The sequence below is a fragment of the Melozone crissalis genome, unplaced genomic scaffold, assembly GCF_028551555.1.
Source record: "Melozone crissalis strain CALT ecotype California unplaced genomic scaffold, PUWL_Pcris_2 ptg000092l_1, whole genome shotgun sequence".
Taxonomy (NCBI): domain Eukaryota; kingdom Metazoa; phylum Chordata; class Aves; order Passeriformes; family Passerellidae; genus Melozone; species Melozone crissalis.
In genome coordinates, this window is record NW_026535869.1 from 1,605,918 (window position 1) to 1,627,520 (window position 21,603).

At 51.3% G+C, this 21,603-nt stretch overlaps 2 protein-coding genes across 3 annotated transcripts; both read right to left on the bottom strand.

The window, feature by feature from the left end:
- Positions 1 to 255: 255 nt before the first annotated feature.
- On the bottom strand, positions 256 to 4,365 carry PTS (6-pyruvoyltetrahydropterin synthase). The gene is made up of 6 exons (XM_054291428.1): positions 4,265 to 4,365; positions 3,046 to 3,125; positions 2,333 to 2,355; positions 1,882 to 1,938; positions 1,490 to 1,560; positions 256 to 543 (listed from the first exon to the last, which is right to left on the bottom strand). The coding sequence occupies exons 1-6, from the start codon at positions 4,336 to 4,338 to the stop codon at positions 405 to 407; spliced, it is 444 nt and encodes a 147-aa protein (XP_054147403.1). The 5' UTR covers positions 4,339 to 4,365; the 3' UTR covers positions 256 to 404.
- A 780-nt stretch (positions 4,366 to 5,145) lies between these two features.
- Positions 5,146 to 20,060, bottom strand: BCO2 (beta-carotene oxygenase 2). Of its 2 annotated transcripts, XM_054291427.1 has the most exons (13): positions 19,893 to 20,060; positions 19,034 to 19,126; positions 15,553 to 15,757; positions 14,381 to 14,592; positions 13,334 to 13,449; positions 11,742 to 11,844; positions 10,581 to 10,709; positions 10,293 to 10,453; positions 9,200 to 9,367; positions 7,214 to 7,351; positions 6,868 to 7,050; positions 6,394 to 6,504; positions 5,146 to 6,088 (listed from the first exon to the last, which is right to left on the bottom strand). In XM_054291427.1, the coding sequence occupies exons 1-13, from the start codon at positions 19,999 to 20,001 to the stop codon at positions 5,975 to 5,977; spliced, it is 1,842 nt and encodes a 613-aa protein (XP_054147402.1). In that variant the 5' UTR covers positions 20,002 to 20,060; the 3' UTR covers positions 5,146 to 5,974. The 2 variants fall into 2 exon arrangements, with proteins under 2 accessions (XP_054147402.1, XP_054147401.1); XM_054291426.1 differs by lacking the exon at positions 19,034 to 19,126.
- Positions 20,061 to 21,603: the final 1,543 nt, after the last annotated feature.

The window sequence follows — 21,603 nt, forward strand, 5'->3', positions numbered from 1 at the left end:
AAAAGATAGTGTCGTCCTCACCCTCAAAAATGCTTCTCTGTTTGATCAAGGAGCAAAGCAACACCAAAGCTCACATTATCAAATAAATTAATTCAATATTTAATCAGAGAGAAATCAAAGACTTTTGTGATTTTGCCAGGCCACCTCCTCTCCCCAAAGCTGCTTTATTTACCACGGCACAACTCTAAATCTCACATCAGCTGGAAAAACAGGAAGGTCTTGAGGAAAAGCAGAGAAACCAACCCATTGTGAGAAGCCAGATGGGAGGGTCCTGGTGAAACACCTGCCCTCATCCTGCTGAAGCACAGAACCAGGGCTGGCTGCAGGAAATGCTGGGCAGGGATCCACAGAGATGATATAATATATCATGAGATTTCTGCGGAGCAGCTGAGGCCAGGCTGATTTCACTTGACAATTGTTTCCTCTCCCTTGTAAACCACCACGTTCTGCCCCGTCTCGTGCACCTCCACCTTGTACAGGACGCCCTGGGGCAGGAGCTTCTGGAGGCTGTCCCAGATGAACACAGCCACGTTCTCCGTGGTGCTGAGGGGGAACAGCAGCAGGGGCAGGGCTCAGAGGGCAGAACTGACACCAAAATCTGCGGCCAGGGTGGGCTGGGGGATGCTGAGGGGCAGCTGGGGACACCTGTGCCACGTGGGGATGGTGGCACTGCCAGGACATGGGGTGGGATGGGATGGGATGGGATGGGATGGGATGGGATGGGTGGGATGGGTGGGATGGGATGGGATGGGATGGGATGGGATGGGATGGGATGGGTGGGATGGGTGGGATGGGATGGGATGGGATGGGATGGGATGGGATGGGATGGGTGGGATGGGATGGGATGGGATGGGATGGGATGGGTGGGATGGGATGGGTGGGATGGGATGGGATGGGATGGGATGGGATGGGTGGGATGGGATGGGATGGGTGGGATGGGATGGGTGGGATGGGTGGGATGGGATGGGATGGGATGGGATGGGATGGGTGGGATGGGTGGGATGGGATGGGTGGGATAGGATGGGATGGGATGGGATGGGATGGGATGGGATGGGATGGGTGGGATAGGATGGGATGGGATGGGATGGGATGGGATGGGATGGGTGGGATGGGATGGGATGGGATGGGTGGGATGGGTGGGATGGGATGGGATGGGATGGGATGGGATGGGATGGGTGGGATGGGATGGGATGGGATGGGTGGGATGGGTGGGATGGGATGGGATGGGATGGGATGGGATGGGTGGGATGGGTGGGATAGGATGGGATGGGATGGGATGGGATGGGATGGGATGGGATGGGTGGGATGGGTGGGATGGGATGGGTGGGATGGGTGGGATGGGATGGGATGGGCAGGTCCTGCCTGTCCAGGCTGATGTAGGAGGGGCAGCAGGGCTGGACACAGGTGTGCTCAGCACACAGGTACAGGCTGATGCTGCTGCTGCTGCTGCCCAGGCAGGATGAGCCCCCCCAGGAGCCCCCTGACCCACCTCACCACCTCAGAGAAGTAGGGCACGTCCTTGTCCAGGTTTTTGTGGTCGAGGGGCTCCATGATCGCTGCCTGCAGAGAGAGCACAGTGACAGCCCTGTCCCTGTCCCTGTCCCTGTCCCTGTCCCTGCCTGGCCTGAGGCCCAGGTAACCCACACAGCCAGGATGGGAATAAAGGAATAAAGGGAAAGAGCCCCAGATGCAGCAGCGAGATTCCCAGCTGGAGACGTGGCTCTGCCTCACAGAACACAGCTAAGGCATTTATTCTTCAATTATTGCCTAATTTCCTTTTGATGCGCTGCCTTCAGCAGCTCTCCACGTCCCCATGCTGGGACCAGACAAGCTCTAATCATCTCTCCCAGGGGATTAGGAGGAAAACTGGGCTATTTTTACCTGCATGTATTCCTTCAGGTCTGTCAGGTTCATCACCATCCCCGAGACCGGGTCAATCTGCAGGGAAGCACAAGGGACATTGGTGGCAGCACAAACCAGACAGGAATATCTGTGCTCAGCTCATCTGAGCCACAAGGAAATTATCTCCCCGCTGTCACAGGGCTCCAGCTGCACTTCTGGGATGCTCCCAAGGGCTTGGTACAGCCTGGAAACAATTCCAAAGGTTCCACTCTCTCCTAAAAGCTGACACCAGGCAGAAACAACGCTCTGGAAGAGTCTTCAAGCATGAAAACAGCATTAAACTGCAAATCCTTGTTGTGAACAGGACAGTGGGCACAGAAAACCTCCTCCTCTAGTGATGTGCACAGAGTTTCTGAAATACTCTGGGAAATCCAGAACTGTGGGGATTCTGCCACCCTGAGGGACAGGAAAGGACGCTGGCAGCACTCACCTCTCCACGCACGGTGACCACAACTGGAAAACAGAAAAGATCAGGTCACTGTGGTGCCCATGAACCCAAAACCACATCTGCTGCTCTGCTGGGACACACAGCCCTGCTCACCCACGGGCTGCACTCAGGAGTGGGACTGCTTTTACAAAATGAGGGGATGCTCCACAAAAACAGCGACTCAGAGGCACAAAAATCCCTCCCCAAGGGCTGGTGCCACAGCAGGCTGGAGATAAGCCTGTCTCCCCGGATAAAGCAGCTCCTCAGCAGAGGTTTCAGGGTGCCAACAGCACAGGGAGCCACTCCAGGAACTGGAGAGATCTAATTCTGCGCCCTCGGGGTGTTCAGATGGGAGAACTTGTGAAAAAACCCATTCAAATAATGTTTACAGGCTGTTTAATTTGCATGGCTCTTGCTTAGAAAAATCTCCATTCCAATCACAATGACTCTGCAGCGCGTAAACAAGCAGACTTGATTCAAAAACTGGCATTTGAAAATAAATATTTATTATCTACTCAGCTGAAAAATGGCAAACCCATGCTACGGTTCAACCCCCTGCTGCTGAAACTTCCTCCTAATTCTGAATAAAAACACAAACCCAGCCGCTGGGTTTGTGTTTTTATTAAGAATTAGGAGGAAAAAAGCTGCATCAGGCTGCTGAGAGTGAGTGGCCCAGCCCTCCCCACCCTGAGCAAGGATGGAAATCAGTTTCCCACCTTTGTAGTTGTGTCCGTGGCCATTGGGATTGTTGCACTTCCCAAAGAGCTTCAGGTTCTCCTCATCACTCAGGGATTTGCTGTGGGAAAGGCAGGCATGGATCTGTTCCACATCTCCATGGATTCTCTCAGCTCTGCTCTCCAGCTCTCCATCTCTTCCCTCTCCCACATTTAACCAGCCCAGGAGGCACAAACACAGACAGAGTGTCTGGGCCATGAAAAGATGCTGTTGACAGCACTGAATCTCTCCCTGCTGTGGTTTTGTGTCTGTTTCACTGCTGGATAAATGTTCAACATCTGGGCCCAAAATCCCTTCGGCCTGCAGCAAGCTGCACATTTGGGTTTATCACTGATTAACAAAGAAGCCCAAAGGATTTCTCTCTGAATGTTCCCTTTGAAGCAATGCAGGGCCCTGCTCTGAGCGCTTCAGGTCAAGGCACATTTTGGGAACATCACAGAACCCCAGGATCACTGAGGTTGGAAAGAACCGTGAGATCCTGGGGTCCAAGCAGAGCCAGAGCACTGAGTGCCACATCCCGGGGTTCCTCGGGCACCTCCAGGGATGGGGACGCCCCGGGCAGCCCCTTCCAAGGCCCGGCCACCGTTTCCATGGAGAAAAGCCAGCCTAAACCTCCCCTGGCACAGCTCGAGGCTGCTTCCCCTCGTCCTACCGCTCCTAGCCTGGGAGAAGAGGCCGATCCTAAAACTGAGGCAGCTTCAGGTCAAGGAATTTATCAGTTTGGGGGGAAAACCACCAGATGGGGGGGGCGCAGGGCGATGTTTACAAAGCGAAAGCGCCGCCGGCTCTGTCAGAACACGGAACTGCAGGCGGGCACGGAGGGCTGGCTGCGGGAAGGGGCCGGGCCGGGGACACAACCGGGAAACGCAGCGGGGCTGGGAGCGCCCTCCGGTGCGGGGCTCGGAGCGTCCTCGGGTGCGGGGCTCGGAGCGTTCTCCGGTGCGGGGCTCGGAGCGTCCTCCGGTGCGGGGTTCCCTATGCGGGGCTCCCTGTGCAGGCTTCCCTGTGCGGGGCCCCTCTATACGGGGCTCTGTGCGGGACCCCCTGTGCGGGACTCCCTGTGCAGACCCCCCTATGCGGAGCTCTGTGCGGGACTCCCTATGCGAGACTCCCCTGTGCTGGGCTCTCTGCGGGGTTCACCTCTGCGGTGCCGCTTCCCTGTGCGGGCTCCCCTGTGCGGTTCACCTGTGCGGGGCTCACCTGTGCAGGCGGTGGCTGGCGCTGAAGGTGACGGAGCGCGACAGCCGCGCCAGGCGGGCGGAGCGCGGCGACATCGCGGGGACGCGGCGGGGCCGGAGCGGGGCGGCTCCAGCCCGGCCCCGGGGGCGGCTCCGGCCCGCGGGATCCGCCCGCCGACACCGGGAGATGCTGCAGTTCCTCCCCCTGTTCGGCCCCGGGGATGCTCCGGTCCATCCGTGCCGGTGCTGGATGCGGGGATGCTCCAATCCCCCGGTGCCGATGTCGGACTCGGGGATGCTCCAATTCCTCCCCGTTTTCAGCCCCTGGATGCTCCAATCCCCTTGTTCGCTCCCAGGATGCTGCAAACCCCCCCCGTTCAGCCTCGGGATGCTCCAATCCCCCATGTTCAGCCCCAGGATGCTCCAATCCGCCATGTTCAGCCCCGGGATGCTCCAATTCCCCCATGTTCACCCCCAGGATGCTGCAATTTCCCCCTGTTCAGCCCCAGGATGCTCCAATCCCCCGTGTTTGGCCTCGGGACGCTCCTTTTCGTTTCTCACCTCAACGAGAAAAAAGCAAAATTAAAAAAGAGAACCAGTGGTGGCTGAACTCCATCAAACACCTCTGGGCACCGTTCTGCTGCCCGTGCTGGGGCTGGTCCCGCGGGGACAGGCTCCAGCAGGATGTGACAATGACCGGAGGCTGCTGAACGGCAGCAACGGGAGCTGTTTGCCATCTAGTGGCTTCCACCAGCTCTGGCTGAGCCTCCTCTGCCTCTCCCTGAGGTAAAATCCTTTTTCTTTTCCCCAGACCTGTAAGGAAGGTGAAGGAAGCTCAGAGGAGGAAAAGCCCCAAGGGCGAAAGGGCTCCTTTATTACTTAAGGAAATGATTCAAATAATTCCTCACAATGAAAAAGTACAACTAGAAGTCCTCACTGTAGACCCACCCAGAGGGTCTGGAGAAGCCTGGATGACACAGGGGGCTGGAGTTTGTTCTGCTCTGCTCAACCCCAGAGGGACACTAAGGCCACACTGGAGCTCTCTGTGTTTCCCACTGGTGTTTCCTACTGGTGGAACTGGGAGGGAGGCAGGAGCTGTCAGCCAGCAGAGCTGTGTCCTGCTCTGCAGATGTGTCCCCCACATCTACAAGACTCTGAGGGCAGGCAGAGAAAGGAAAAACTTCCCAAGGTTTTATTGGAGGGCACTGCTATGGTACAGAAAAAAGCACGAGCACAGCTTCTGTGAGTGTCTGCATCTACCCCCTGGAGCCCCCTGAAGGCAACCTGGATGCAAGGGGGGATTTATTTATTCCCCCTCACTGGGCCCACCTGTCACCTGCTGGCTTTTACTCCTCTCTTCTGCTCTAAATGTTTCAGCCAAAGTCACAGCCCTGAATGTTGATGTTCTTTTCCCCTCAGGGCACCAAAGAAAGGGTTTTATCACCTCAGCTTCCATTTTCTGCCTTGCAAGCCTCACCCTGGCATCCTTTGTGAACTGCTGCTCTAGCTGGTCTAGCAAGATAGTAAAAAAAATGCAGATAAAGCAGTGGGCTGTGGGAGCAAAGGGGTTCCTGCCTTCCTTGGCTGTGTTTTGTTAGGAGTACAGGAGGTTGTGGTGGAGAAAAAGCAGCTCCTTCATCCCAGACACGATGGAAAGGTGGGAGGTGAAGGCAGCAGAGGTTCCTCGTGGGGCTGGCCCGGCCCTGAGTCCCAGGAGGTGCCCAGGAGCTCCTCAGTGGGCACTGAAGACGCCGTGGAACCCGTAAGGCACTGGCACCCCGACCTCTGCTCGTCCCAGCTCCTGGAAGGTCTCTGCATCCAGCACGAGCAGGAAAGCACTTTGGTCCTGCAGGAGGAGCAGAGAGGCAGAGCGAGTGGCCAGGCTGAACTTCTCGCACTGTCTGCACACAAAGGCACAGAGCAAACCACGGAGAGCAAACCTGCAGGGCAGGAGCTCTGAGCCTCACTCAGCTCTGAGCTTCCACTGGGGACACACCAAGAGCCTGGGGAGAACTCCTGCCTGCACTGCCTGTGCTCGGCCAGGCACTCTGGGGAGCAAGAACCACCTGCCAGGAGCCTCCAGCTCGGCTGGGAGGTTGAAAAAGTGAATTAATGCTGTGTGACTTTGACGAACTGCAGGCAGCAAGTTACCTCAGCAGGGGAGACCACCACAGACAAGATGACTCCGCTGTCCTCTGCCGTGGCATTAGGCACTGGCACAAACACGGGCTCTGATGGGTAGCTTCCCTCCTCCTGCCAGATCTAGCAAGCACAGGAACACATGGATGAGCTTCAGGGACATATGGATGGGTTTCATTGCATTAATACTTGTCTGCTGCACTGAGCAGAGTTACAATGCTCCCCACAAAGGCACCTGGAAATACTCTGGGCTCCGAGAAACTTAAGAGTTCAACTTTTTATGAACTTTTTTTTCATTCCAGGAGTGTGCTGGTGCCATCCTCCCCTGTGTGGTGACTGTGCCACGTTCATAAGGTGCCAGGTGAGGGATGACATTGGGAATCTCATCCCAGACCCATATGGGCAAAGCCCTAAAAAACCCCCAGTAAATGTCACACCTTCAAATCCAGCTCAGGGGAAGGACTCGATGAGCTGACTTCACCTCACCTTGAAATTCTTGGTCTCCACATCGACCTTGATCAGGGAGTCTCCGAGCAGGTGCCCGAAGCCGCAGCCGTAGAAGTAGCGGTACCTGCGGCCGTTGTACCCAGAGTAATTGATCTGGGGGAACTCCAGGCCCCCGACTTTCTCAAAGCCCTCAGGGTGCAGATTTTCATGTGTGCACCACACCTGGGAGAAAAAGAAAATTGCAGGGTAATTTCTCCAGGAAATGTGCAGGGTTGGTTCAGCCTGGGCAGGGCAGGAGAGCTGGCTGGTCCCACCAACCATCACACTACCAAAGGTGGTTAAAGCTCCAGGAGCTGCATAAATGCATTTATGGTTTGGTACACACCTTGCCATCTGCACCTTTCACAGCCTTTGCCTGGGTGTAAGGCAGTGGGTTCAGGTTTTTCCCCACGGGTGTGTCTGAACCCACATCCAGAGGGAGAACAAAGCGGCGAGGGAAAGCTCTGGGGACGGAGGCATAAACCTGTCAGAGAGACAGAGAGTGATGGTGATGGACAGAGGACACACATTTCAGCTTAAATGCACTTTTAGGGAACAATTCTGAAGTTTTAGACACCCCTGAATTCTTCTTCTTCTTTTCCTTACGTGTTTGACCAAGTTCTGGTAAGGTAAAACACATAATGGAAAGAAGAAGTTCCTGCATGTTCCAGTAATTTACAGCAGAAACCAAAACCACATGAATTAAAAGGGTCAGCACTGCTCTCACAGTAATTAATGCTGAGCTGGGTATGCAAATCAGCCCAATAAAAAACCATTATCACCAAATCCAGCAATGGGACAGACACTGCATTGTGTTTTATTCAGTTAGAACAGGCTTGTGTTGCTTCACATCACTCTGAGGAGAAGCAGGAGAGCACTGTGCCTTCAGTGCCTGAGGTTCTCCTGCAGGATTCCCTCCTCCATGCTCAGGTACCTGTGGATTCATGGTTGGAGGTGCAGGGAATGATGGTGGGTTTACCTGGGGAGCAAAGTGCAGCCCCCAGTGTGGCAGACACATTGAGAGGATAATTCCACCACTGCCACTAAAGCTCTGCTCAAGCCAAGTTCACAACCCCTCATATTCCCATTTAAGTAAAATAGATAAGGACCCTGTTTTGGTGTGTCTCAGTTACTTCAATCCACAACCCACCAGCTCAGCTGTGAAACTTCACTTTAATTACGTGTTAACCTTGTTTTCAAAACTTTACTGGTTTGTGTCATCTGGCTGAGGAACTCTGCCAGACAGAATACTCTGCCAGGGTTAGTGAGCCAGCAAATTTGGGCAAAGGAGACAAGCCATGCCCAGACACTCCTGAGGCTTTTGCTGCAGTGAAGTTTGAGGTTCTGTTCTGAAATGACTCCTCTGTGTGTGCGTGGGTGAAGTGTGCTGGTGATGCCACTTGTCACTTGAAGAATGCGCCTGCTGGAAACACAGGCCCAGCGCTGACACCAGGACACCTCCAGCCACATCCAACTCCACCTGGGTTGTGCTCAGAGGAGGACAAAATAAAAAGCTGGGATTAACAATCTGCTGTGCTTGAATATGCTCAGAAAACGCTTGAGAAACGCCCAGAATAGATGCCAAGAGAAAGCAGAACCCGAAGGGACACAGCTGTGCCCCTCTCAGGCCGGAGCTGAGCTGGTTCTAGACAGCTCAGGACAGACAGAGGAAGTTCAGCCCTGTCTGGACGTGCAGCAGCCCCCCCCGCACGCTGGGTTTCCAACAAACACATCTGCATGGTGAGAAACTGAAAGCAGCCCCACTTTTCCCATGTGTGACCTATGCAAAATAATGCCCCTCACACAGCCTGAAACGGGGCTTTTCACAGAGCTGGGCACAATAAATAATTTATTTGAATGTGCTGTTGTGAGGTGTCTGTGGGGAACAGGGCAGGGGTTTCTGTGGTATTTGTGTTTCTGTGATTTTCATAAAAACTGATCCTTTTATGAAGTAATGTCTTAAAGAGCGGGGTTCCTTTTTCTTTTTCCATTTAGAAGTTATGCTACAACTTATTTTGCATCATTTCTGGGGGGAAAATTGCATTACACAAGGATAGGGAAAATGAATGTCATTAAAACCAAGGTTTTAAAACAGAAATAAATTCTGCCAGGCTCTGGAGCTCTGTGTCACACACGGGGCTTGAAGAGTTTCAAGGGCATGCTCCATGGAGAGAGATTTAAAAAGAGAGAAAGCATCAAGAGATGATAATTTAATTTTTCATGGACTGTGCTTGTGCTGTCCCCACAGTGTTCCTATTCTCCCAACCTGAGCTTTGCCGCAGAAAATCAACTCCTGCAGCAGCTGCTGGGGGAGCGGAGGCAGGGCTCTCACCTGGTCCAGCCCTTGCCCACTCCTGCGGAGGTTCTGCAGCGTGTACAGGGCCAGGCTGGTGCCCTCGTCCTGGCAGCACAGGTCCAGCACCACGCAGCCGCGCTCCTCGAAGGCGTTGATCTGGTGGAAGCTGACGAAGGGCTGGGAGCACCACGAGCCCGGCAGCACCTGCAGGGAGCAGGGCACAGCTCAGCTCCTCTGCAAGCTCCTGCCTCTCCTCCTCCTCCTCCTCCTCCTCTCTCCTGCAGCCCCGCTTTTCTCTTGGCAGAGAAAAGCGAGGCACAGTTCTTCCCGAGAATATTCCTGGGTTTCACATTCTCTGAACCTCAGAGAAAGGAAACACAATTCTTGTTTGATTTGCTGTGCCTGTGTATGTGCCAAAGCAGAATGCAATGTGGAGATTGTTTACCCACAGTGATGGGGTTTTGTTTCCTTGGACTAGCAGGGCCAGGTGTGTGTGTGTGTGTGTGTGTTAGGACTGTTGGCTGACAGTCATGAGAATATACTATAATAAAGTAATTAATTAGCCTTCTGATAAGATGGAGTCAGATGCATCATTCTCTCCCCTTGTTGAAGATCCCTGCAAATACCACACTCTGCCCCCCACTGCAACCCCTCTCATCCCTTGGGGATTGCCTTCTGTCCTTGTGTCACCACAAAAGGACTGCTTCAAGCAACGAAGGAGCAAAACTGGAAGAAGAAAACCCAAAATATCAATTAGCCCCTTGCTGTGCATCCTTCCCAGGTTCTGACCTTTTTATACCCTGCAGTACCTGGGACCTGCATTTTAGTCCCTGTCCCTCCAAACTGCTTCTTCCTGCCTGTCCTTTTAGGGCTGGCAAAGAAATGAATGAATAAAGAGGAAAATGCACAAAGAAATCCCATTTTTAACAAATCTACAAATAAACATCGTAGTGTAAATCTACATTACAATAAACTTTAAAGTGTTTATTGCAGTAACTTCTGGATTGGTTCTTGAAATCCCCATGGCTGCTACGTAGCACTTTTGGGAATGAAAGTTCCCAAAAAATTGGGAAAAAAAGTGGAAATTTGGAACTGAAGTTTTAGATTAGCTGCTGCAGGGGCCCCTCACCTCCCCAGTGTGCTTGTTCACCACGTGGAAGTAGGTGTTGTGCTGAGGCTCCCAGCTGATCCCATCATAGATGGCTTTCCCACAGAGCTTGGAGGTGATGATCTTCAGCAGGTTCAGCTTGAGGGGCTGCTCGATGAAAATGATGTAGTTTTCAGTCATCCCTGAGGAGAGAAGGGAGGAATATCACCCAAATTGAAAAGAAAACATCTCAAGGGGCAGAGAGAGAGCTGGCCAGCCCTTTCTGCATCGCATTTTCCCAAATTCCCTGGTTTTGGGGTGGAATCTTACCAAAGCTGTGGTAGTAGGATGGCTTTGCCCTGTTCCTGGGAGGGATGGAGCACAGAACTTTGGCTCCCGCCAAGGTGTCCCCGTGGCCTGACTCCTGTGGGGGGACCCTGATGATGTTGTAGCTGGATCCTGGAAAGGGGAGAAGGTGCTCAAACCAAACTCAGGCTCTGCTCCTTCCTGTCCTCCAGGAATACTTGCAACAACCTCTCCTAAACATCTCGCAACAGGCAGTAAAGCATCTACAGAGGATTTATCTACCAAAAGAACAACGAAAAGAGGATGCTTGAAAGGAAATAGAGGGATCTTAGCCTGGGAGAATGCCAGCTCTGCCTGAAGTGCTGCCCTGTGATAACATGGGCAGGATGAAAACCAAGCCCACAGGAAATGAAAACTCTGAGCCTTAGTAATGCTCATTTAATAAATCTGGCATATGAGCAGGGAAGGATGGCACTTCTGAATAACAATGATCTAGAGCTTGGTATGTCCAGCTGGAAAAAGCACGTGGCACAGAGCTGGGCTTTGCTGAGGCCAAAAGGAAATGAAAGCAGAAAGAATGGAAAATGGTCAGAACTGGGAAAATCACAAGGGATCACAATAAAGGGCAGTGGCTGTTCTCACAGGCCTCTGGAAAAGAAGGATTTCACACAGCTGACAGGGACTGATTGCTCTGAGCAGCCATGCGGATGGAACAGGATCCTATCAAGATGCTCAGAGTTCTGAGAAGAAGAAAAATATCCCATAAAACTCAGCTTTGCTGGAAGATTGCCAGGTGACCAGAATAAATTCTGTCTTCCCTCCCGCAAAAACCCTTATGGTGCTCATCAAAAGCCAATTTATTCTAAGTGAAAAACATGAATTGCTAAATTTCTTCAGATGAGGCTTTAACAGTGGAGGGGACTTTAAAAAAAAACCATTCTCCTGTTTTCCAGCAAAGCTTGAGAGAGCAAGAGGAGAATTTGCTGGACATTCACAGGCCAAAGTCAGAAGCATCTGAAAGTAAATCCTGAGAGGAGCCAGTTTTATGGGACAGACTGACACTGACATTTTGACTGAGGAACAGCAATTTTCAGGTCTCTTTGGGTGTTTCTCCAACAGCTGCTCCTTGAAGCAGCAGATCCTGCACCCCCTGCCCAAAAACCAGCCTGGCCAAGCCCTCCTCACCGTGCTTCCCATAGGAATTGCCCATGTTGTAGGTTGTCCCATCAGCCTCGTAGTGGGGATGAGCTGTGGCCCCATTCACTGCAATAAACTTGCTCCAGTCCACCTGCAAATGCCAGAGATTTTCAGTCAGTGCAGAACTTCCCCAAGGGTCGCTTTTGTGGAAGTCTGAGGAAGAAGAGCAGATTTTATTCATTATTAATAAGGTGGGATCTGGACTCCAGCCTTCATTCTGCCTGCAAATCCTTGAAAATAAGGATATTTCTCTATCAGTAAAGCAGGACTAATAGCAGTAGACATTCCTTGGAGGACACAGATGTCCTTAGGGTACAGGTGCAGTGGGAATGATGCCAATAACAAGCACAGGCAGGTGTGTGAAGGGATGGTCACTGCCCCAAGAAATCACCAAGAGTTTTGTCACTGCAAGCTCAGAAAACCAGGTCCTATTAAGGCATCACAAACTGGATAGTTTAAATGTGAGATAATCCCTTCCATTTCTTCACTTACCCAAAAAAATAACAGTCTGCAGCTAAAAAAAAAAAACACTTGAGGGGAATTCTTTTCATTTTATGACAAGATGGCTCAACAGAGCTGAACCTGAAAATCCCCACGTGTCTTTTCATGACTGCAGTCTGGTTTACAAACAGGTCAGCTGGCAAACCACCCAGGACAGCTCCAGCTCAGTGGCTGTGCTTTACACACAGCTTACTCATGACTCACTACTGATCCTGCAGACAGAATTCCTGAAGTGGCTCCCTCACAACCTGAGGGATGCTCTGAGCTGGCATTTTCTGGTGTCAAACAGGCCCAGCAGTAAATACTGACTTAGAAAGGGCAGAATCCTCCCTCAGCCCTTCCCACAGCTGTCCAGCCCAAATCCCCTCTAAGGGTGCAGGCAGGGGGGATTTCGTTTGCAAAAGTGCAAAATATGCATTAAAGAATGAGAGGAACACATCCATTAGGAGATAATTTGAAGATTTCATTTGCAAAGGTGCAAAATATGCATTAAAGGATGAGAGGAACACATCCATAAGGAAATAATTCACATCCAAGCAGAAACGAAGCTGGCACGACTCAGGACAGCCCTACATAACTTGTGCTGTGCTGTCACAGGTCACCTTCTTCTGTCACAGGGAAAAACTTCTCTGATGTTTTGGTCATTTCCTAGCAAGGGGGAGAAAATCAAGTGGCAGCTGAACCACCCCTTTACAGCAGGTTTTGATCAGGGGCAGCTCTGGAGCGTGCAAAGCTTGAGGTGGAAAAAGCAGATCAAGAGAACATGAAAGCAAAGCAGCAGGGAAAAGGCAGATGTGAGACCAGCAATGTTCACTTTTTCTTGTGCACAGAAAAAAAGCTGTTTCCTGTTCTGCTGAGAGGTGCAGACAAGCCCAGGCAAGCAGGGAGAGCAGAGGAGAACTGATAGCTGTGCCCAGCCAGGCAGTGACTGCACCTCCACCCCTGAGAGCTGCCCAGGGACTCGGCATGGAGACGCTGCAGGCACAGACAAATTCCTCCGGAGGTGGAATTCCCCTTGAGCCAGCAAGGTGTGGTTCTGCACCACCATACCCCAGTTCCCCTATCCCACCTGCCCACACCTTCTCCTTTGTTTCCAGCGTCTCTGGGTCCACCTTGTGCATGCAGATGTTCTCGCTGCTGACATAGTAATCCCCTTTGTACAGCACGTAGTTCACATTGCAGTTGTCACTGGGCTCTGAAACAGAAATCCTGGCATTGTGCGCAGCTCTGTGCAGCTCGTGTTGAATTATGGCCAGTCAGACATGTTTAAACAAATAAACCCATTTGCAGTGGCATTAATCCCTGGGAGATTGATTGATTGGAAACATCTTGATAATCTACACAGGGAAACTGTGCAGGTGGAGCTGGGTGAAAAGGACAAGGACAGAGATGGAAATCACTGCTGGATCTGGGCAGAGGCAGGTGAGGAATGTGGAGAGGTCTGGAATGCCTTGAGGGAGCTGGGGTGGGGATTTGGGGGGTGTCACCCCGAGTGAAGGTGTGAGCACCTCGGGAAAGGACAGACGATGTGGCAGGAGGGGAGAGGACAAACAGAGGACGGTCACAGCATCAGCAACAAGCTGCAAACTTCAGCCCTGCGCTGGCTTTAGTGGGGAACACCTTGCTTGCATTTAAGCCTCTTTCTTCCCTGACGTACACAGAATCCTACAGGTACTGGAACTTCCATTCCTGTGCAGCTCCATCCCTCACCCTACCCAATAATCTCCTGCCCCTTAGTCCAGGAAGGGAGGGATTAGCCCACTTACCCTACAAGCTTAGCAAGGCAAGGTGTTCTGAGGGCAAAGCTGTGTCTCAGGTAGAACATCAGGCTGTAATGCTCATTATCAGCACTGCACAGGATGTTCTCTCGGGGAGAGCTTTCTTTGGGAAATTTGCAGAAAGATCCAGGATTCAGCGAGCTGAAGTGGCATTAAAACATTAAACTCTGCCTCCCGCCGCTGAGGCTGACACCAATTTGCATAATTTTGGAATTTGGGCCATATTCTAAGAAAAACACGGGCTCACAGAAAGTCTGCCAGACTTCCTCACCCCTCCCTCTCCACCTAACCACAAGTTCCTCCAAGGAGATCTCAGCAGCCCCTCAGGTTTTACAGAAGCACTCGTACGTGGCGGCTCGAAGCGGGACAGGAAGCGCTCAAAGAGGCTCTTGCACGGGTCTGGCATGGCCAAGGTGCCAAACTCTGAGGCCACAATGCGGCTGTGCTGGCTGTTCCTCAGGTAGGAGCTGCTCTGCAGGAACCTGCTCCTGTAGGTCACCGTGCCATGGGCCAGCTGGAACTGGTGCAGCAGGGCCATGCCATCAAACCAGTGGTTAAACCTTCCAGGAGGGAGAAAAAAAGAGATGAAGAAGAGTTGGGCATTATATGATGCTGTGTAGTACCCTCTTTTTAGGTTTATTGATGTTTGCAAAACCTGATTCCCAGATCCCTTGAGTTATTAACCACAGCTTTGTTTGGGAAAACCCCTGAATCAAACAAACCAAATCAAACCAAATCAAACCCAATCGAAACAAGTATATTCATAGCTGTGGGATGTGGTGTTTGCAAACGCTCTAAGGTTTTTTGGGAATAATCTATATAGATAAACCACCCACCTCTGCAGAGGGAATGGAGTTTGTGCTGTACTGTACAACAATATAAATTACTACTGCAAACCCAGAGGTGTTTAGCTCTCAGCTTCTTGCAGGATGTCACTGTCTCCAAACCAAGGGGTTTGTGAGACTCCCAGAACACCTGATGGTCTCACTCTAGGAATACGAGGAGGAGATCAGCTTTGGCCAGTTACTGACACCAGCTGAGCTGTCAGTTACTGCAATGGCACATTCCAAGCCACAGGGAGTCAGTGCCTTCTGGGGGTATTTTAATATATTATTCTCATAACTGGGTGGATTTGCTTCTAAAGCAGTTCACGCCATTTGGTGCAACCAACTCTCCAAACTCCTGCCCTGGATTTATTTCAGAGTGGCCAGGGGTGGATTTTGCTCAGGACAGAGGACAAAGCTGGGCATGTTTTATCCCTCACCCCACCACGGTGAGTGGGCAAGATGTTCTCTGTGACTCAGATTCTCCAGCCTGGGTGATTCAGCTCCTCTCTGCAGAAAATGGGAGTTCCCAACTGAGGGAGCAACTGCTCTCAGAAGAGTGACATCGGTATTTCTTCCTTCCCTTACATAAAAAGAAACTAAAAGATGTTCTAAATAGTCATGAGGGGGGTCCCCTTTAGGCTTAGGCAGAGTTCTGGCCAGAAGCATTTAAAAATTCATTTAAAAGAGACTTACTTGTCATTGCCAAACTCGAACTTGCCAGGGCCATTCCTCAGGAGATTTCCATTAATCCACTGGGGAATCTGTCCTTTGATCTTGGCTGGGATGGGCTCGGGGGTCTCCTCCACGCTCTGCACTAAGGGGGAGATGCACTGCAGCCCCCGGGGTCTGTGGCAGAGGGTTTGCTCCTTGGATGGGCTGGGCAGGTAATGCTTGAAACCTGCAAAGAGAGCAGGGAACACAAAGCACAGGGAATTGAGATTTTCACTGGAATTGAGTGACAAATGCTAGATCCTGAGATTGGATGTCAGGGAGAAGAGCATTCAGCAAGCAGCCATGTTGTGGTGGATACTCAAAGTAAAGCCACAAAACCCAACATATCCACAGGGAGCTGAAAATCTTGTAGATACTCTGCTCTAGTTAATCCACAAGAAACACTAGTTCTGCTGCCCAAAGGAGGCAAAGGATATAGGATGATAGAAAAGATAATGACTTTTCTTTTAATCAAAGAAATACATATTTAGATTTAATTTTGCAAATAATTAAGAGAAGAGAAAATAACCTGCAAAAATGGAAGAAGACCAATGAAACTGAGCCCAAGCCCATTTACAGCACAAGATATATTTGCAACTTTTATTTGGCAGGGAGATAAGCAGAGAAGGATAATTTATGATGAAGCCTCTGGTTTGGCTGCAACCACCCATTTTGGAGAACAAAAGCCCCAGGAGAGCATGAAGTGATTGGAATGCTGCGAGCCACCAGTGATGTCAGTGATTGGCTCCCACAGCCTGGTTTGCAAAGCCTCATCAACACAAGGATTGTTTGAGCAATCCATTTAGCTGCAGAGGTGGATTTAGCCGGGGGTGCCTCCCTGCCCAGGTTGGCACCTGCCCATGCTGCCCTCAGTGCAGCCGCTCTGTGCTCTCCCCGAGACACGGAGCCAGCCTGCACTGCTGAGCACTGAGCTGGGGGAAATGCTGACCAAAAAGGGCACATGGCAGGCAGAGCTCCATCACCCAGAGCTGCTCAGACACCACACACTGAAGGGAGTCCGGGCTGTCACAGAATTCACTCTGATTTTCTGTCCTTTCGCCACCGCTGCTTCTGGCCTACATCCTTTAATCCAGGTGACCAAGCGTAGCTGCTGCCCAATTTCCCTCCTCTGAAACCTTTTGCTCAACATCTCCAGAGGAAATCTACTATCTGGACTATCTGCAAAGGAGCTGAGCTGGCAGGCAGAACTCTGCTGAGCTTGTTTCTCTACACAAAAACACCCACAGGCTGTGTGTTAGGATTGCAAGAAGGTAAAATGCAAGGATCCAATCTAGCTCTCCAATCTGCCAATCCTCAAATCCCCCTTTAGATCTCTGAAGTGTTTACAGAAATGCAGATGGGGATTGCAAAGATGCAAAATACACATTAAAGAACGAGAGAAACACATCCATAAGGAGATATTTAGAAGATTTCGTTTGCAAAGGTGCAAAATGCGCATTAAAGAATGAGAGGAACACATCCATAAAGAAATAATTCACATCCAAGCAGAAACAAAGCTGGCATGACTCAAGACAGCACTACATTGAAAGTTCCTGGAGAGCACTGTAAATGGAAATTTTGCAAAGATACAATCCACAAAAGAGCCTGACCAGGGCTGGAAAAGACCTCCTGAGTTCACCCCTCCCAACTGCTGCCCCAGAAATTCTTATATAAGAATTTTGTCTTAAAAATTATTATGTCTACATGCACTTATTCCCTCTTTTGATAACTGCTCCTTGTCCAGATCATCAGGAAAATACTTCCAATTTACCAAAGGGTATTATTCTTGTTTTTCTGGCAGCTCTGGTGTGTGGTTTTAGTAGTTTTCCCTTCCTTGTCTTGTATTTAGGGTGAAGAATCATATCACTTCCTAAGCTAAGTAAGACAAGTTCTTTTTGTTTTTCCTGTCCTGTGATAACCATCCACGTGGTCATCTCAGTAATCCTTGAAATCTGATCTAGTTAGAACTCATCTCATTAGAATTCATTCCAAGGCATCCCCTACAAACTGGAGTTCAATAGAATGGACTATAAACAAGAATATTTAAGGGAATGCCCCAAACCCAGGCCAGAAAGGGAGAAAGAAGCACAGCAAGAGAATGGATTGGTTTTTTTCTTCTGAGCATCACTCAAATGAGCTGAAGATCCTGGCAGAAATTCGCTCCCTGGCAAAATGGGAGTGAACCCAACACCAACATGAGCCAAAACAGAAACTTCCAGAAACAAGACAAGTCATTGCAGACAATTCTGAACAGCTAGTGGGAGGGAAGGCATGCAAGAAGAAAAAAACCAAACCAACATATCTTTCCTATTAAACAAAAAGAGATGTGAGTAATAACTGCTAACTTTAAGTGAACTTTGAATGCACGGAAAACTCCTGCTCGACACAATGTTCCTGAGTAATTTCAAAAAAGCCGTTTCAGCTTCAGGGGAAAACTCACTCATAAAAAAACCCTTTTTAAACATCCAGCTCCCCAAGAATGGACCAATCTCTCTCTGAGGAAGGCAGAAGATAGGCCGGTTTTTAATATTAAAGAATGCATAAATAAAATTATTCCTTCAGTTCTGGCCACGGTCCGAGATGGAAGAACTTGAATCCACAATTAAAACTCGACAGTCCCAGCGGGGCTCTCTGTGTGTGCTTCAACACTTGAAAATCGGCACAAGATCACAGAACCCTCATTTCTCCACTGTAGTTCCTTTCCATCCTACCTCAGACTTTTAAAAACACGCTTAAGGTCTTTGGCATATCCAAGCAGAGGCAGTGCCAGACACGGAGGTGTAACTTTCCTCCAATATTTTCTTAACAAACAGGCAACCACAGCAGAGTTATCCTTTGCTCAGCTCCTGTTTCCCTGCACAGTGTGCCATGATTTCACTGACCCGGACAAACTGACAGCCCAGCATTGATTATTTATTGATTGCTTCTATGCAGATATGGTGGGATGAAGGAGCAGGCTGTTGAAGAGAAAGCTGCTGTGGGTGCAGCCACCACAAATCACACATTAAATTGCATTTCCACAGCAGTGGGTGGGACACGAAATCTGGAATGGTGGATGATGGAAGCATGGGAGCCATTTGCTACATGGGCAACGCCCTTTTGATTTTAATCTACACGTTCAAAGCCAAGGCTCAGGATCCACCTCTCCATGCACACTCTAATTGCTTGACTCCAGAATTAAGGGCAAAATTTAGCAAACAGAATGCTCGTTATATTCTTCAAGTAGGGAGAATGAGGCAAGAATTCTGTTCTCCCCGAGGACCATTCGAACTGGGAATTTTCCTCCAGCACAGGCTGTGTTTTGTTCCATAGAAAACAGCGGCACAACATGGAAGGGAAGCAGCTCTCCCCGACCCCAGGCCGAACCAGAGCTGTGGATTTGTGCCCTCTGGACTCCAGCCATCCCCAGGGTCGGAGCCCTGAGCTCCCAGTGGGATTTCCGAGGGGAAGGTGCAGCACTTGCCTGGCGAGTGCCGGGATGTGCCCGTGCTGGGCTCCTTGCTCCATGCAGCTGCTTGGTTCCCCATGGCCAGGGGCTCAGGCACCGACTTCCTCTCTAACAGCCCGAGGAGCAAAGGAAAACAGAGAAGAAAAGACAGAAAACACAGGGAAAAAATAAATGGAGAAAAAGAGCTCAAAGGAAGGGAAGGAGGAAGGCGACAGTGAACTCCAGCACATGAAATAGCTGTTGATTTCCCGGAAAAATTAGAGCTTACACTTTGGGGTCTTTTCATGGCACAACAAGGCAGAATTGAGATTTTTTTTCAGCTCTTTGGATACCTGGGAAGCAACGCTTTGAATTTAAAGGGCACAACACTACCACTACCATCAAACAGCAGAAATTCCCGTGAGGTCGGCCATGATTTTTATTGGTTCCTAATTTCAGAAAACGAGTAAACAAATAAACAAAATAAAACGAAGGGGGGAAAAAACCCAACAAAAAGCAGCTCAAGCGGTGCAATGATGACACAGAGCTGTGATACAAATCCTTTGGGGCAGTTCACCGTTTGCACGGTCGGGTTAAAGCCTCGGCAACGATGCGGCTCCGAAGAACCCTCTCCCTGCCCGCTTCCAGCTGGCTCCCTCGCACAGAGAATCTGCTGTGTGCTGCTTTTCCAGCTCTAGACCATCTGTATCTGCTGTAATCCTTGCCTCTGCCCTTTATCCATTCAGCAAACAACAGGCATTTTGTGCCACCTAACAAAGACTTCAAATGGCTCCGTCGCGAATGCCTGACAATAGGAATCGTTCTCCCGACCCGTGTTAGCAGCAGCAGCCCCTTTCCGAGGGCACGGGATGAAAGGGATTTTAACGCGTTTTACCTGGAATGAATTGCATCAAGGAGCAGAGGAAATGCAGCAGGTGAGCGAGCAGAAGGCTGGCGGCGGACAGAAGGATTTTGGCGAACATATTCCGGCGGGCAGAAAGCATCGGCTGGGAGCGGCCGGGCGGGGGTAGCGGTGCCAGGGCAGCGAGCAGGGAGGCAGCGATGGTCGGGAGAGGTGAGCGCTGCCTCTCATCATCCTTTCACAATAAGAGCCGTGTCCGCAGCAGCGCCCTGCCCGCAGCAGCGCCGCGTCCCGCGGGCCGGGGCGGGTCCTGCCGGCCCCGAGCGCTCCGTGCACCTGGGCCAGGTGAGCTGCGAGTGCCCGGGCACTGCTGCCGGTGCCAGGGCATTGCTGCTGCTCTCAGGGCATTGCTGCCGCTGCCCGGGCATTGCTGCTGCTCTCAGGGCACTGCCACCACTGCCAGGGCATTGCTGCCGGTGCCAGGGCATTGCTGCTGCTCTCAGGGCACTGCTGCCGGTGCCAGGGCATTGCTGCTGCTCTCAGGGCATTGCTGCCGCTGCCCGGGCATTGCTGCTGCTCTCAGGGCACTGCCACCACTGCCAGGGCATTGCTGCCGGTGCCAGGGCATTGCTGCTGCTCTCAGGGTATTGCTGCTGCTCTCAGGGCACTGCTGCCGGTGCCAGGGCATTGCTGCTGCTCTCAGGGCATTGCTGCCGGTGCCAGGGCATTGCTGCTGCTCTCAGGGCACTGCCACCACTGCCAGGGCATTGCTGCTGCTCTCAGGGCATTGCTGCCGGTGCCAGGGCATTGCTGCCGGTGCCAGGGCATTGCTGCTGCTCTCAGGGCATTGCTGCCACTGCTCGGGCATTGGTGCCGCTGCCAGGGTATTGCTGCCGGTGCTGGGGCCTTGCTGCTGCTCTCAGGGCATTGCTGCCGGTGCCAGGGCATTGCTGCCGCTGTCAGGGCACTGCCACCACTGCCAGGGCATTGCTGCTGCTCTCAGGGTACTGTGACCACTGCCAGGGCATTGCTGCTGCTCTCAGGGCATTGCTGCTGCTGCTGCCAGGGCACTGCAGCGCCTTGGGAAAAATGTTCCATCACTCTGTGCCAGCCAGAGAGATGGAAAGACAGGCAAGAACAGGACGTGCGTGTGTGTATCAGAGCAGCCAGGCTTCCAGGTGATTCCAGGAAGTCACCTCGCCTTCATGTTCAGCTCCCAGAAATACTTGGGATGCAAAATAGTTGTGTTTCAAAACCCGAGGAGCCATTTTGCACCGTAATGAATCTCAGGGTTTTGGGAATACTGGTTGCCACGGCAGATTCCCCACCAAACCCAGCAGGATGGGCTGTGCTCTGCTGAGCTGCACCTGGGGCAGAGCCTTCCCCTTGGGGATGCCAGGAGCGAGCTGCCAGCGCTTTGGATTTGTGATGGAACATTGGTTTCATGTCATTAATCTGCTCTTAAAGCTGTGCTGTGCCTGGAGAGGGAGCTGGGCAGCAGGCACAGCACGCCAGGGACCCTATTCCGCAGACAGATTAAATCTCATCTGAAACCTGCTGAGAATTAAGCTGATTTCTCCCTGTCCTTCCTGCACTTTTAAAACTCCTCTCTTATTATTCCCTCCCTTGAGTTGTGCCTTCTCTCAACAAATCCATCTGCTTCAGCCTTTTCCCACAGAGCATCTTTTCTCAGCTCTTTATTATTTCTCATTTCTGGAAATCTTGATTTCCACTGAACCCTTCA

Coding starts and splice junctions, on each gene's coding strand:
- PTS (XM_054291428.1), bottom strand. CDS start 4,338: ATGTCGCCGCGCTCCGCCCGCCTGGCGCGGCTGTCGCGCTCCGTCACC. Junction 1,561..1,881: donor ACCTGAAGGAATACATGCAG/GTAAAAATAGCC, acceptor CTCTCTCTGCAG/GCAGCGATCATGGAGCCCCT. Junction 544..1,489: donor TACTTCTCTGAGGTGGTGAG/GTGGGTCAGGGG, acceptor GTTCCCCCTCAG/CACCACGGAGAACGTGGCTG.
- BCO2 (XM_054291427.1), bottom strand. CDS start 20,001: ATGCTTTCTGCCCGCCGGAATATGTTCGCCAAAATCCTTCTGTCCGCC. Junction 7,352..9,199: donor GTGGGCAAGGGCTGGACCAG/GTGAGAGCCCTG, acceptor TCTCTCTGACAG/GTTTATGCCTCCGTCCCCAG. Junction 6,089..6,393: donor TGGTGGTCTCCCCTGCTGAG/GTAACTTGCTGC, acceptor CTCCTCCTGCAG/GACCAAAGTGCTTTCCTGCT.